The following is a 16373-nucleotide window of genomic DNA, read 5'->3' on the forward strand; positions in this document are numbered from 1 at the left end:
TAGGCGGTCCTTGAAATTGATTTTATGTGGGCGTTAAAGGATAAATCCTGATCAAATATAACACCAAGATTCCTTACAGTCTCACTGGAGGCCAAATGAATGCCATCCATAGTTAGTATGTCTTTAGATAATTTGTTTCATAGATTCTTCGGGCCAAGTACAATAACTTCAGTTTTGGTCGTGTTTAACATCAAAAAGTTTAAGGTCATCCACGTTTTTAAGTCCTTAAGGCAGTCTTGAATTTTATTTAGATGATTAATTTCATCAGGCTTGATTGATAAATATAGTTGAGTATCATCCGCATAACAATGAAAGTTTACAGAATGATTCCTTATAATATTGCCTAACGGAAGCATATATAATGTGAACAAAATAGGTCCGAGCACTGAGCCCTGTGGCACTCCATGGCTAACTTTGGTTTGCGTGGAAGATTCATCGTTAACACGTACAAACTGAGAGCGTTCAGATAGATAGGACCTAAACCAGCCTAAAGCAGTTCCCTGTATGCCAACTAAGTGCTCTAGTCTTTGCAATAGGATATCATGGTCGATAGTATCAAATGCAGCACTAAGATCGAGCAAAACAAGAATAGAGACAAGTCCCTTGTCTGAGGCTATTATAATATCATTTGTGACTTTAACCAGAGCTGTCTCTGTGCTATGATGTGTTCTAAAGCCAGACTGAAAATCTTCAAATAAATCATTGTTTTTTAAGTAATCACACAGCTGTTTTGCGACCGCTTTCTCAAGAATTTTTGAGAGGAACGGAAGATTAGAAATAGGTCTATAGTTGGCTAAAACCTCTGGATCGAGGTTGTGCTTTTTAAGAAGCGGTTTTATCACTGCTACTTTGAATGATTGTGGAACATAGCCTGATAATAAAGACATATTCATAATATTTAATAAAGAAGTGCTAATTAATGGAAAAACTTCCTTCAACAGCTTAGTTGGAATTGGGTCTAACATGCACGTTGATGGTTTAGAAGAGAGAATCATTGAATGTAATTGTTCAAGGTTAATGGCTGAAAAGCATTCTAGTTTACTATCTAGTGTAATATTAGAACTTACGATTCCGGGAGCTGTTGATAACACTATACTGGTCGAAGGCAAGAGGTCATTAATTTTGTTTCTAAGAGTAACAATTTTATCGTTAAAAAAGCACATAAAATCATTACTACTGAGTGCTAAGGGAATAGAAGGCTCAATGGAGCTGTGGCTCTCTGTCAGCCTGGCTACAGTGCTGAAAAGAAATCTTGCATTATTCTTATTCTCATCTATTAATGAAGAGTAGTAGGCTGCTCTCGCTTTATGCAGTGCTTTCTTATATTCATTGAGAGTAATATGCCAAATTAAACGAGATTCTTCAAGTTTAGTGGAACGCCATATCCTTTCAAGTTGTCTAGACTTTTGTTTTATTTTGCGGGTTTCGGCATTATGCCATGGAGCTAATCTATGTTGTTTTATTTTCTTCTTTTTCAAAGGAGCAACAGAGTCTAATTTTATTCGCAGCGCATCTATAGCACTATCAACAACATGATCAATTTGGGGTGGTGTACATTTTGTATAAGTTTCCTCCCCTACATGCAGACATGCTATCGAGTTAAGTATTGGTTGAATCTCTTCCTTAAATGTGGCTATAGCACTAACAGATAGGTTTCTGCTGCAAGAGCTTTTGACTAATGCTTTGTAGTCTAGTAACAGTACTTCAAAAGTTACTAAGAAATGGTCGGATAAAGCAGGATTATGCGGTTCGACTAATAGTTGCTCAATTTCAATACCATAAGTCAGAACAAGGTCGAGAGTGTGATTATAACAGTGGGTTGGTTTATTTACACTCTGACAGAAACCAACAGAATCTAATATAGAGTTAAATGCAACAGTAAGGCTATTTTTATCATCGTCAACATGAATATTAAAGTCACCTACGATAATTACTTTGTCTGTTTTAAGAACCAAAGTTGATAAAAACTCAGAGAATTCTGATAAGAATTCTGAATAAGGACCTGGTGCACGATACACTGTAACAAATAAGATTGGCTGCAAAGTTTTCCAGGTCGGATGCGTAAGACTAAAAACGAGGCTTTCAAAAGAGGTATAATTACATTTTGGTTTAGTATTGATAAGTAAACTTGAGTCAAAGATTGCTGCAACTCCACCTCCTCGGCCCGTGCCTCGAGCAATATGAGTGTTGACATGGCTGGGTGGAGTGGCCTCATTTATGCTGACATATTCTTCATGTCTCAACCAAGTTTCAGTGAGACAGCATATATCAATATTATAATCTGATATTAAATCATTTACCAATATTGCTTTAGATGCTAGAGATCTTATGTTTAAGAGACCACATTTAATCTTCCTGTTTTGTTGCACTGTAGTAGTTGTTACATTTACTTTTATTAGGTTATTATGTATGACACCTCTATTAGGTTTTACCTTAAATTGTCCTTGGGCAGACACACACACCGCTAATATTGGGTATTTTATTGGGTTCGGGATTCCTATGGGTGACTGCCTAGGAGAGAGCGCAGAGAAGCGTGTAAGACTGCGACTCTGCCTCCTGGTCTCAGCTCCAGTTTGTCATGGATCATCCACAAAGCCCTGAAATGTTTGCCGAAATGAGATCTGCACCTTTCAAAGTAGGGTGAATGCCGTCTCTCTTAATCAGACCAGGTTTTCCCCAGAAGGCTGTCCAATTATTTACGAAGCCCACATTGTTTGCTGGGCACCACCAAGACAACCAGCGCTGAAATGATGACATGCGGCTATACATGTCATCATTGATCAGATTGGGGAGGGGACCAGAGAAGATTACGGTGTCCGACATTGTTTTAGCATAACTACACACCGACTCCACATTAAGTTTTGTGCATTCTGATTGGCGTAAACGAACATCATTACCACCGACGTGAATAACAATCCTACTGTATTTACGTTTATCTTTAGCCAGCAGTTTAAGATGCGCCTCAACCTCGCCCGCTCTGGCCCCCGGAATGCATGTGACTGTGGAGGCTTCGGTCTCTAAATTCACGTGTCTCATAATAGAGCTACCAATAACCAGAGTTGGCTTCTCAGCGGGTGTCTCGCTGAGTGGGAAATATCTGTTAGATACGTGAACGGGTTGGTGGGGACCTGCGGGTTTCGCCTTATGCCCCTTCTGAACAGTCACCCAGCCTCCTTGCTGCTCGGGAGTTGCCGGGGGACGGCTAAGAGGAGCTACATTTTGCCGGTCCGCACATGCTAACATGGGCTTTACTTTAGCTGAGTTACTTTCTAAGATGCGGAGCCGGGCTTCTATGGCTATGATTCCCGCCTCCAACCTAACAACTATACTACATTTAACACATGTATCCTTACCAGTAAGGGAGGCCGGGAAGTAACCAAACATGAGACAGGAAGAGCAGGAAATAGCACCAGAAGGTGGGGAAAGAGCCATGGCTAGCTATCAAGCTAAAGTAGCTACCGTTAGCAAACCCGAAAAGAGTGTAGGCAACTGTGGAGTTACAGTCGCTAAGAGAAGGAGAGTTGTGAGTGCTTAAGCTGTAGTAACGTGTGATTACAACGTCAGGCAGTTGCCGTGATCAAGAGTTTTAAAACGATCGATTAAGTTTAAGTTAATAAGCTATCAGCAACAGAACAGGCACACGGGATACCCGGAGATGACAACAACAACCGGAAGTTACAACGTGCAACGTGCTCACCGCAATAGGTTCCTCCTTCCGCTCAGTCTTTTATATGTTCTGCCTTGGGGAAAACAGGTGTTTTTTAGGTATTATTTGACTTATATGCATTTTAGTCAAAGCTTTCATTAATGTTTCTTTGCAAATAAACCTGCAGAGTTGAACAGAAACGCATAACATGCTAATATGCTAATTGTGGTTTTTAATGTTTAGCATGTTAGCAATTGCATGCTACGTGCTATAGAAGTTTTATTGACTCCTGTTGGATCTTTGGACATTCGGGAGTGTGCTGCGTTAGCGCTGCTCACACTGATGCTGCTGCTCTGATAGCACTTCAAGCTAAGCTAAGCTAAGCAGTTGCTATCTGCAGATTCATATTTAATGGACAGATTGGAGATCAGACTCGTTGTGTAGCTCTCTCCACTGAAGGTGACAACGCTTGTTACTAAAAGATGCTCAGATCATAGCATTAGCAATCAATGCTTATTTATAGCCCAATATCACACATGTTACATTTGTCTCAGTGGACTTTTTTTTTATTTAAAAAAATAATTATTAAGGATCCCTTAAGCTACTCTTCCTGGGGTCCGACACTTAAAACAATACAACAACAATACAACAACATTCAAGACATAATCCCTGACATCATCAACAACATCATCAACAATCTCATCCACTTTCAATATCAATCTCAGCCAAGGATGAGTGCACAAGACCCCCACCAGTACGAAGCATGCGGTCAGGTTCAATGAGGGTTCCCAGCTCACAGGGCAGGTGGTCATCAGTAGAGGGCCCTTCAATCTCTTCTTGAGGCTCTGGACTTTCAGCAGTATAACATCTGACTTCAGTGTCTTCACAGTGTGTACAGAATATCAGTATGACCTCATACCCTCTGTCCTCAGACCCTCAGACCCTCTGTCCTCAGACCCTCTGTCCTTAGACCCTCTGTCCTCAGACCCTCTATCCTTAGACCCTCTGTCCTTAGACCCTCTGTCCTCAGACCCTCTGTCCTTAGACCCTCTATCCTTAGACCCTCTGTCCTTAGACCCTCTGTCCTCAGACCCTCTCTCCTCAGACCCTCTCTCCTCAGACCCTCTGTCCTCAGACCCTCTGTCCTTAGACCCTCTGTCCTCAGACCCTCTGTCCTCAGACCCTCTGTCCTTAGACCCTCTATCCTTAGGCCCTCTGTCCTCAGACCCTCTGTCCTCAGACCCTCTATCCTCAGACCCTCTGTCCTTAGACCCTCTGTCCTCAGACCCTCTGTCCTTAGACCCTCTATCCTTAGACCCTCTGTCCTTAGACCCTCTGTCCTCAGACCCTCTGTCCTCAGACTCTCTGTCCTTAGACCCTCTGTCCTCAGACTCTCTTTCCTTAGACCCTCTGTCCTTAGACCCTCTGTCCTTAGACCCTCTATCCTTAGACCCTCTGTCCTCAGACCCTCTATCCTTAGACTCTCTGTCCTTAGACCCTCTGTCCTCAGACCCTCTATCCTTAGACCCTCTGTCCTCAGACCCTCTGTCCTTAGACCCTCTGTCCTCAGACCCTCTGTCCTCAGACCCTCTGTCCTTAGACCCTCTGTCCTTAGACCCTCTATCCTTAGACCCTCTGTCCTTAGACCCTCTATCCTTAGACCCTCTGTCCTCAGACACTCTATCCTTAGACTCTCTGTCCTTAGACCCTCTGTCCTCAGACCCTCTATCCTTAGACCCTCTGTCCTCAGACCCTCTGTCCTTAGACCCTCTGTCCTTAGACCCTCTGTCCTCAGACCCTCTATCCTTAGACCCTGTGTCCTTAGACCCTCTATCCTTAGACCCTCACATCGTACAAGGAAACACTTCCGTAGAAAACCCACAGTTTAAAGGGAACATGGGAGAAACCTCGGGGAGAGCAGCAGAGGAGGGATCCCTCTCCCAGGACGGACAGACGTGCAATAGATGCCGTGTGTAAATTGAAGAGATAATATATTTGCAGCATACACTGAACAAAAATATAAACGCAACACTTTTGTTTTTGCTCCTATTTTTTATGAGATGAACTCAAAGATCTAAAACATGTTTTATTTACACAAAATAACCATTTATCTCAAATATTGTTAAAAAATCTGAAAAAATCTGTGATAGTGAGCACTTCTCCTTTGCCGAGATAATCCATCCCACCTCACAGGTGTGGCATATCAAGATGCTGATTAGACAGCATGATTATTGCACAGGTGTGCCTTAGGCTGGCCACAATAAAAGGCCACTCTGAAATGTGCATCTTTGCTTTATTCGGGGGGTCTGGGGGGGTCCGAAAACCAGGCAGTATCTGGTGTGAGGGGTAGGGGTAGGGTTAGGGTTAGGGTTAGGGTTAGGGTTAGGGGTAGGGTTAGGGTTAGGGTAATGTTGTGAATCGAGTGGCCTGTGTTCGTCATCCATTACATACGCCTGCCCATACCAGAACCCCACCACCACCATGGGCCACTCGATTATATATATATCAAATAATAATGATTATGTAAAAACGTGTCCATGACATTTTATTGACGATAAATCATTTGTGTGTTAAAATAGTTGCGGCCATCTTGACTCCGTGTTAGACCTTTGATCGTCCGTCTATCATTCATTAATGTTTATTTGCAGGAAGCGGCCGTCAGGTTTCTGCATAAAACACGAACATTCAAATGTCTGAGTGACTGCGGTCTTCTGTCTGAACGTGTTCCTCCTCCCTGTGGAAAGATCTCCGTTTGATTTGTGGTGTCGACAGAAAGCAAAACAGCCTGAGGACATTTTGAATGACTGTCTGCTGTTTGTCTAAGAGACGTCGGGATTCAGAGAGAGAACCACAGAGGGCGAGGGTTACTCCGGAAGCCATGGCAACCAGAAAGAGTTGGACTTTCTAACCTGATATTCAACTTTTCTTGGTTCTTTTTTGGGGCTTTTTCTATTTTATTTGATGCTACAGATATTCATAGGTAACATACAGTAATACAAAGTAGATAAAGACACAGATTAGAGGAGAAATACTCGAATATCAGTGAAATCAGGTCTAAAAAGTGCCTGAAACCATCTCTCTTATTTCCAGTAGGGAGATGTTGAGCTAAAGAATAGTATAGAAGTCTACGAGGAAATGACACTACTCACTTATAAGAGAAATAATGGTTGAGTTTGAATTTAATGTACACTTTCCAGTATTGTGCACTTAATGTCAATGGTTGCTAAAAAGATTGTATTGAAGCCTTTTATTGAGAGTTATATGAGAAAATGAGCTGGCATTATCACGAATAAATCAAATGATTGTTCTAATTAAAGAGTTGTTTGAACTCAATTCAAGATTTCTAAAGTGATGTCCGTGCAACGCTCTCCACTGTTTGCAAGAAGAAGCCAGACTGTGTAGAAGTCTATGAGGAAATGACCCTACTTCTCATCTACAAGAGAAACAAGTGTTAAGACGGTTTCAAAGTGTTGAGTTTGAACCAAATGTAAACTTTAATAATATATGTGTTGTTTGATTATGGCACTAAACTTCACTGGATGCTAAAAGATGCCAGATTGTCTAGAAGTCTATGAGAAAATTACCCTATTTCTCCTTAACAAGAGAAATAACGGTTTCAAAGTGTTGAGTTTGAACTAAACTTTATTAATGTGTTTATCGCGCACTTAACTTCACTGGCTGCTAAAATACGTCAGATTGTGTAGAAGTCTATGTCTTGTGACCCAACCCAGTCTCACGGCATTTCGTGTTATAGTCACAATCTATTGATTCGTGTTCACCAACACGATTTCCCCCTTTTTTTTTTTTCGTGTCACACAGAACGATTTTTAAAAGCAATGTATTTCTATTGGCAGTGTGTTTCGTGCCGGCACCACGTCTTTTTGTCCGGTTGGGTCTTGGAAGACCGGAAGCTGTGGGGTTCATAGAAACATGTTTTACTCAATATCTTACCCTAACCCTATCCCTTTTATTTTAAATGGTATAATGTCAGAGTTTTTCTGCCAGGAGAAGAAATGGCTCAGAGCCTCAGAAAACTGAAACCTGTATTTTTAAAAATATTTTTTTTCTTCTAATTTGTTATTGTTTACATTGCTTTTAAAATCGTTCTGTGTGACATGAAACAAAAGGCTACATCGTGAATCAATAGATTAATTTCGTGGCTATAGCACAACATGCTGTGAGACTGGGTTGTGTGACCTGATGTATTTCCGTAGAACACATTGTCCTGATGAGTTCATGTTCTCAATCTCTACCTTCAAGTCTTATTCAAAACTTCATGATGTTCATTTAGTAAAGTGTCATCCCATAAATCAGTGAAAGCTAAAGAAATTGAATGGAAGTCTATGAAAAAATGACCCTACATTTTCAATAAAACTACGTGTTGAAACTATAGTATTGAGTTTGAACTAAATATAAACTTTATAATATGTGTATTTTAGATTGTATAGAAGTCTATGAGGAAGTGTTGATTTATCACCTAATTAACATTTTCCTGATGAGTTTAAAGCCTTCATTTCTAGTTTCATGTCTCCAATATTCAACACATTTACTGACGTATTGTATGTCGTAGATTAAAGCGTGAAAGTCTCTTCATCTTGTGTCCACCACAGCCCTGATTCAGCACCGTATGTTTGGTCATAAACCCGTCAGCAGTGAGGAAGTATCGACGCTTTGTGAAACTCCTGGGAAGGCAAGGCGAGTTTATTTATACAGAACACAATTCAAAGTGCTTTCTTTACACAAAAATATTGTTTAGAATAAATCAGTAACCTAAAGAATGCAAAAGGAGTTCCCATGATGCATTGCAGTGTGTACAGGTGTGTACAGGTGTGTACAGGTGTGTTCGTACGGAATAGCACCCAAAGCAGTCAAACGGGTGGGAGGTTACGGGGATGTAAATAAAGGCGAGCTTTTATTCAAATAAAAGCTGGTTTTCAGCCAGAAAACGGGCAAGGCGGAACAAGCAGGAAATAAACAAACAAAACAACAACTACCCGTACACAAGAGGGCAGAACATCAGGAGCACGACAACAACAACAACCAAACCACCATGAAACCATGACGAACACAATCAGCCAATCAGACGGGAGGGAAAACAGACAAGAAGCAAAGGCAGACACGAGGCAGGGGGCGAACACCTTTCAAAGGAAACGGGACTATTCAAAGATAACTGAGAATAAACAGATCATGACACTCTACTTCCTCCTCCTCCTCCTCCTCCTCCTCCTCCTCCTCCTCCTCCTCCTCCTCCTCCTCTTCTCCTCTCTCAGGATAATGGCGCCTGTGGGGTCAGAGGTCGACGTCTTCCTGTCTTCAGGCGTCTTCTTCTTCATCCTCCTCGTCTTCCTCTCCATCTTCCTCACGGCTCTCTGCAGCGAGTGCAGCAGGTCAGACACTCCTCCATGTTGGAATAATGAATATATATAAAAGTCAACATGTGCATCACATGATCGTTGTATGTCCTGTGAGAAGTTTCCTCTGGAGAGCAGGTGTGTTCCAGTGGTCTGAAGCTCACTGTGGAGCACGTCCCCTTTCTGTCCTGGTGCAGCGTCTCTGAACGTGTCCTTGGTTGCTTTGAAGGAGTCTCTAAATAACATGTATTCTTATTATATGTGTTTACTTGTTTTCCATGTTTTAAGAATATTAAGCATTATAGCTATATTCTGTATTTCTGCCAAATGACGTGCCCATCTGGATTGAGCTGTATTTTCACAGAAGAAAACAATGAACAAAGAAGCATGCCGGTCGTGTTCGTGCGGACGTGCTCGACCTGCTCTTAAGCTCAACATCATGCATCCCTTCAGCACTCACACTTTTCAATTATCGAAAAGCTTTTAACCTGATTATTTATTTATTATTGTGATGCTCTGAACTATTTATGGTGCACATTGGAATGACCTCCCGGCTGTGTCTGCCTGTGTGCCTGGCATAAGCTGCTGCCCCTTGCAGATTAGTCAAGGTGTTGGTTGGTTGGTTGATTGATTGATTGGTTGAATGATTGATTGATTGATTGATTGGTTGATTGGTTGATTGATTGGTTGATTGATTGGTTGATTGGTTGGTTGATTGGTTGAATGATTGATTGATTGATTGGTTGATTGGTTGAATGATTGATTGATTGGTTGATTGGTTGATTGGTTGATTGATTGGTTGAATGATTGATTGATTGAATGATTGGTTGGTTGGTTGGTTGGTTGGTTGATTGGTTGATTGGTTGATTGGTTGGTTGGTTGATTGGTTGGTTGATTGGTTGATTGGCTGAATGATTGATTGATTGATTGGTTGATTGATTGATTGATTGGTTGATTGGTTGGTTGGTTGATTGGCTGAATGATTGATTGATTGATTGGTTGATTGGTTGATTGATTGGTTGATTGGTTGATTTATTGGTTGATTGATTGAATGATTGATTGGTTTATTGGTTGATTGATTGATTGATTGATTGATTGATTGATTGATTGATTGATTGATTGACATGCAGTATGGAAACTAAACGGATAAAGAGTTCATATATTATTGAAATGGAGACATTATATACAGAATACAGCTGAAAGTATAATGTACGAATACACAGCTTTGATTATACGTATAGCGACAGCAGGAAACACACAAAGTCGCTGAGAGGCTGAGGGCCTGTTTGATGTTGTGTGACACGCTACAACAAAGAACTTGCTGAGATCAAAAGCTCTGTTGCAAAATAATGTGGTTTAATGAAGGGCCGCCCATGTGACCCAAGCCAACCAATCAATAGAGATCAAACACATATGTTATATTAAAACATAAAGGATTACTAAACACGTTTCATGGTTCCTACAATACGTAAAACCACAACTTGTCATTTTATGCTTTCAAAATCTGAAATGATTTTTTACAAAGCTGGACTACAAATGCGTAGAAACGTATATGTCTTTATTCTTTATTGTGATTGGATTTCTAATATTTCAAGGATATTTAGACCCATTTTCTAACATTAAAGATTTCACAGTTTTTCTATAACTCTAAGAAATATATTTAAAGAAATAGTATCTATTTCCTCACGTATGAGAGGAGGAAGAATCTGATAAGGCTTTTTTATAACTATTCATTTTTGAGTACTTCATTGAGAAGAACACTGCTAACATGAACCTGAACCTCAAAGAAGCCCCCTGAAGCTTTGGGACTTTTTGTTGTTGTTAAATATATCTTGCTTTATTATTCTCGTTATTCGCAGACGTTCCTTTGAGCTGCGAGACCCGGCGGTGAACAAAGACCCGTCGTCCCTCATCAGAGTGGTGAGTGACCTGTGACCTCTGACCTGTGACCTCTGACCTCTGAATACAAGAATCATAATGAAATGATAATATTGTGTAATATGTTCAGGTGAAGCTGGAGGACGCGATGGTGGCGAGAGAAAACCCGATGATCGCAGAGATCCAGAACGACGAGAAAGGTCAAACACCTTCTCAACAACCTGAGAGCATTTGAACTTGAATTGAGAATTTATTCTAAATCGTACTTCTATGCTAGCGATTTGGAAGCAAATATCGCACGTTCTTATCGACGTAAAATGTATTTACAACATTAGTTACTTTGCATGTTCATTTTATTAATATATTATATATATTATGACATCTTATTATGGATTTGGATACCTGTAAGTATTTACCAGCAGCAACATTAAAATGGTATTTATATTAATGCGTCACTAATTACAATCCAGTGATATACAGATTTAGTTTTAGATTTGGCACTTAAGTTGATTTAATGAAAGACTTATGTACTTTCACTTAAGTAAAAAAAAGGAAAGGAAATGAGGGACTTTTTCTTTAACAGACGACTTTCACACTTACTTCGTCTACTTATGTGTGTGTGTGTGTGTGTGTGTGTGTGTGTGTGTGTGTGTGTGTGTGTGTGTGTGTGTGTGTGTGTGCGTGTGTGCGCGTGTGTGTGTGTGTGTGTGCGTGTGTGCGTGCGTGTGTGTAGACTCAGTGTCCTTCACTCCCTGGAGGAGCCACTTGGCGGCGCCACAGCACCACCCAGGTCAGTGTGAGGATAACAGAACTTGAACTAAAGTAAAAAGCCTTAGTAAAGGGATGCATCCTCTAGAAGTGTTTGAGACGCTATAAAGCGCAACCATGTTTTAATAACTCAGAGGCTCAGAGCACGCGGGTTACACGGGAGAGACCGCATCCCATTTGGGAACAGTGCATTCAGCCAGGCTGTCTGTTCATTCAGCGGGTCCCATCAAAGGACATCAATGCCACCGTCGATGGGAGAGTCCTCATCATCCCACTCATTCAAGCCCAGTGTTAAGAAGCGGCTCATTGATCACCAACAGTGTGTGTGTGTGTGTGTGTGTGTGTGTGTGTGTGTGTGTGTGTGTGTGTGTGTGTGTGTGTGTGTGTGTGTGTGTGTGTGTGTGTGTGTGTGTGTGTGTGTGTCCTCAGATGCACGGACCAATGGCAGCGCTGCAGTGATGAAGACAGAAACTGCTGAAGGTATTTTATTTTATTTGAGTGACAACACTAAAGCATGTCGGAAACATTGCAACTACATTTCCCATGATGCTCTATTCCTGCTGTGTGTGTGTTCAGAGGTAAAGACTGAAGAACATTATTCAGCCCCGTTCACTCCATGGAGAAGCCATCTGAACACAGGTCTGTTTTTCTGCTTTTAGTGACATACCAAAAACCTGCACGATTTGTGAAGTAACTAAAGTATCATGAAACACCCCTCTGTTCCCATTCTGGACCTCTTTCTCATTGGTCACTGGGGACAGGACTACATCTCCTGTAGCATGTACAGCGGGAGAAGTGCTATAAGATTAAGAGTACTCTTGTACTTGAGTCAAAGTAGAAGTACTCAGATCTTGAACTTGAGTAAAAGTAGAAGTACTCAGATCTTGTTCTTGAGTACAAGTAGAAGTACTCAGATCTTGTTCTTGAGTAAAAGTAGAAGTACTCAGATATTGTACTTGGGTAAAAGTAGAAGTACTCAGATCTTGAACTTGAGTAAAAGTAGAAGTACTCAGATCTTGAACTTGAGTAAAAGTAGAAGTACTCATATCTTGTTCTTGAGTCAAAGTCGAAGTATTCAGATCTTGTACTTGAGTAAAAGTAGAAGTACTCAGATCTTGAACTTGAGTAAAAGTAGAAGTACTCAGATCTTGTTCTTGAGTAAAAGTAGAAGTACTCAGATCTTGTACTTGAGTAGAAGAAGAAGTACTCAGATCTTGTTCTTGAGTCAAAGTAGAAGTACTCAGATCTTGTAGTTGAGTAAAAGTAGAAGTACTCAGATCTTGTTCTTGAGTCAAAGTAGAAGTACTCAGATCTTGTTCTTGAGTAAAAGTAGAAGTACTCAGATCTTGTACTTGGGTAAAAGTAGAAGTACTCAGATCTTGAACTTGAGTAAAAGTAGAAGTACTCAGATCTTGTTCTTGAGTAAAAGTAGAAGTACTCAGATCTTGTACTTGGGTAAAAGTAGAAGTACTCAGATCTTGAACTTGAGTAAAAGTAGAAGTACTCATATCTTGTTCTTGAGTCAAAGTCGAAGTACTCAGATCTTGTTCTTGAGTACAAGTAGAAGTACTCAGATCTTGTACTTGAATAACAGTAGAAGTACTCAGATATTGTACTTGAGTAAAAGTAGAAGTACTCAGATCTTGTACTTGAGTAAAAGTAGAAGTACTCAGATCTTGTTCTTGAGTCAAAGTAGAAGTACTCAGATCTTGTACTTGAGTAAAAGTCGAAGTACTAAGATCTTGTACTTGAGTAAAAGTAGAAGTACTCAGATCTTGAACTTGAGTAAAAGTAGAAGTACTCAGATCTTGTTCTTGAGTACAAGTAGAAGTACTCAGATCTTGTACTTGGGTAAAAGTAGAAGTACTCAGATCTTGAACTTGAGTAAAAGTAGAAGTACTCAGATCTTGTTCTTGAGTCAAAGTCGAAGTACTCAGATCTTGTTCTTGAGTACAAGTAGAAGTACTCAGATCTTGTACTTGAATAACAGTAGAAGTACTCAGATATTGTACTTGAGTAAAAGTAGAAGTACTCAGATCTTGTACTTGAGTAAAAGTAGAAGTACTCAGATCTTGTTCTTGAGTCAAAGTAGAAGTACTCAGATCTTGTTCTTGAGTAAAAGTAGAAGTACTCAGATCTTGTACTTGAGTAAAAGTAGAAGTACTCAGATCTTGTACTTGGGTAAAAGTAGAAGTACTCAGATCTTGAACTTGAGTAAAAGTAGAAGTACTCATATCTTGTTCTTGAGTCAAAGTCGAAGTACTAAGATCTTGTACTTGAGTAAAAGTAGAAGTACTCAGATCTTGAACTTGAGTAAAAGTAGAAGTACTCAGATCTTGTTCTTGAGTACAAGTAGAAGTACTCAGATCTTGTTCTTGAGTAAAAGTAGAAGTACTCAGATCTTGTACTTGGGTAAAAGTAGAAGTACTCAGATATTAAACTTGAGTAAAAGTAGAAGTACTCAGATCTTGAACTTGAGTAAAAGTAGAAGTACTCAGATCTTGTTCTTGAGTACAAGTAGAAGTACTCAGATCTTGTACTTGAATAACAGTAGAAGTACTCAGATCTTGTACTTGAGTAAAAGTAGAAGTACTCAGATCTTGTACTTGAGTAAAAGTAGAAGTACTCAGATCTTGTTCTTGAGTCAAAGTAGAAGTACTCAGATCTTGTTCTTGAGTAAAAGTAGAAGTACTCAGATCTTGTACTTGAGTAAAAGTAGAAGTACTCAGATCTTGTACTTGGGTAAAAGTAGAAGTACTCAGATCTTGAACTTGAGTAAAAGTAGAAGTACTCATATCTTGTTCTTGAGTCAAAGTCGAAGTACTAAGATCTTGTACTTGGGTAAAAGTAGAAGTACTCAGATCTTGAACTTGAGTAAAAGTAGAAGTACTCAGATCTTGTACTTGGGTAAAAGTAGAAGTACTCAGATCTTGAACTTGAGTAAAAGTAGAAGTACTCAGATCTTGAACTTGAGTAAAAGTAGAAGTACTCAGATCTTGTTCTTGAGTACAAGTAGAAGTACTCAGATCTTGTTCTTGAGTAAAAGTAGAAGTACTCAGATCTTGTACTTGGGTAAAAGTAGAAGTACTCAGATCTTGAACTTGAGTAAAAGTAGAAGTACTCAGATCTTGTTCTTGAGTCAAAGTAGAAGTACTCAGATCTTGTACTTGGGTAAAAGTAGAAGTACTCAGATCTTGAACTTGAGTAAAAGTAGAAGTACTCAGATCTTGTTCTTGAGTCAAAGTCGAAGTACTCAGATCTTGTTCTTGAGTACAAGTAGAAGTACTCAGATCTTGTACTTGAATAACAGTAGAAGTACTCAGATCTTGTACTTGAGTAAAAGTAGAAGTACTCAGATCTTGTACTTGAGTAAAAGTAGAAGTACTCAGATCTTGTTCTTGAGTCAAAGTAGAAGTACTCAGATCTTGTTCTTGAGTCAAAGTAGAAGTACTCAGATCTTGTTCTTGAGTAAAAGTAGAAGTACTCAGATCTTGTACTTGAGTAAAAGTAGAAGTACTCAGATCTTGTACTTGAGTAGAAGTACTCAGATCTTGTTCTTGAGTAAAAGTAGAAGTACTCAGATCTTGTACTTGAGTAGAAGTACTCAGATCTTGTTCTTGAGTCAAAGTAGAAGTACTCAGATCTTGTAGTTGAGTAAAAGTAGAAGTACTCAGATCTTGTTCTTGAGTCAAAGTAGAAGTACTCAGATCTTGTTCTTGAGTAAAAGTAGAAGTACTCAGATCTTGTACTGGGTAAAAGTAGAAGTACTCAGATCTTGAACTTGAGGAAAAGTAGAAGTACTCAGATCTTGTTCTTGAGTACAAGTAGAAGTACTCAGATCTTGTTCTTGAGTCAAAGTAGAAGTACTCAGATCTTGTACTTGGGTAAAAGTAGAAGTACTCAGATATTGAACTTGGGTAAAAGTAGAAGTACTCAGATCTTGTTCTTGAGTCAAAGTCGAAGTACTCAGATCTTGTTCTTGAGTACAAGTAGAAGTACTCAGATCTTGTACTTGAATAACAGTAGAAGTACTCAGATCTTGTACTTGAGTAAAAGTAGAAGTACTCAGATCTTGTTCTTGAGTCAAAGTAGAAGTACTCAGATCTTGCACTTGAGTAGAAGTAGAAGTACTCAGATCTTGTTCTTGAGTCAAAGTAGAAGTACTCAGATCTTGTACTTGAGTAAAAGTAGAAGTACTCAGATCTTGTTCTTGAGTCAAAGTAGAAGTACTCAGATCTTCTTCTTGAGTAAAAGTAGAAGTACTCAGATCTTGTACTTGGGTAAAAGTAGAAGTACTCAGATCTTGAACTTGAGTAAAAGTAGAAGTACTCAGATCTTTTTTCTTGAGTATAAGTAGAAGTACTCAGATCTTGTTCTTGAGTCAAAGTAGAAGTACTCAGATCTTGTACTTGAGTAAAAGTAGAAGTACTCAGATCTTGTTCTTGAGTCAAAGTAGAAGTACTCAGATCTTCTTCTTGAGTAAAAGTAGAAGTACTCAGATCTTGTACTTGGGTAAAAGTAGAAGTACTCAGATCTTGAACTTGAGTAAAAGTAGAAGTACTCAGATCTTTTTTCTTGAGTATAAGTAGAAGTACTCAGATCTTGTTATTGAGTAAAAGTAGAAGTACTCAGATCTTGTACTTGGGTAAAAGTAGAAGTACTCAGATCTTGAACTTGAGTAAAAGTAGAAGTACTCAGATCTTGTTCTTGAGTCAAAGTAGAAGTACTCA

At 39.6% G+C, this 16373-nt stretch overlaps 1 protein-coding gene across 5 annotated transcripts in view; it reads left to right on the top strand.

Annotated features, from left to right (window-relative positions):
- Positions 1 to 12476, top strand: part of LOC117441332 (uncharacterized) — a 15101-nt gene extending 2625 nt beyond the window's left edge. Inside the window, exons 2-8 of one of the 5 annotated variants that reach the window (XM_034077523.2) lie at positions 8257 to 8341; positions 8917 to 9033; positions 10857 to 10917; positions 11006 to 11075; positions 11609 to 11665; positions 12073 to 12123; positions 12220 to 12472. In XM_034077523.2, coding sequence (XP_033933414.1) covers positions 8274 to 8341; positions 8917 to 9033; positions 10857 to 10917; positions 11006 to 11075; positions 11609 to 11665; positions 12073 to 12123; positions 12220 to 12302 — 507 coding nt within the window. In that variant the 5' untranslated portion in view covers positions 8257 to 8273 and the 3' untranslated portion in view covers positions 12303 to 12472. Of the gene's footprint in view, positions 1 to 8256; positions 8342 to 8916; positions 9034 to 10856; positions 10918 to 11005; positions 11076 to 11608; positions 11666 to 12072; positions 12124 to 12219 lie in introns of all 5 variants that reach the window. The other 4 variants (XM_034077525.2, XM_071202212.1, XM_034077524.2 and 1 more) reach the window with 4 other exon arrangements.
- The last annotated feature ends 3897 nt before the right edge of the window (positions 12477 to 16373 follow it).

This window comes from Pseudochaenichthys georgianus, unplaced genomic scaffold, assembly GCF_902827115.2.
Source record: "Pseudochaenichthys georgianus unplaced genomic scaffold, fPseGeo1.2 scaffold_167_arrow_ctg1, whole genome shotgun sequence".
In the NCBI taxonomy this organism is placed as follows: domain Eukaryota; kingdom Metazoa; phylum Chordata; class Actinopteri; order Perciformes; family Channichthyidae; genus Pseudochaenichthys; species Pseudochaenichthys georgianus.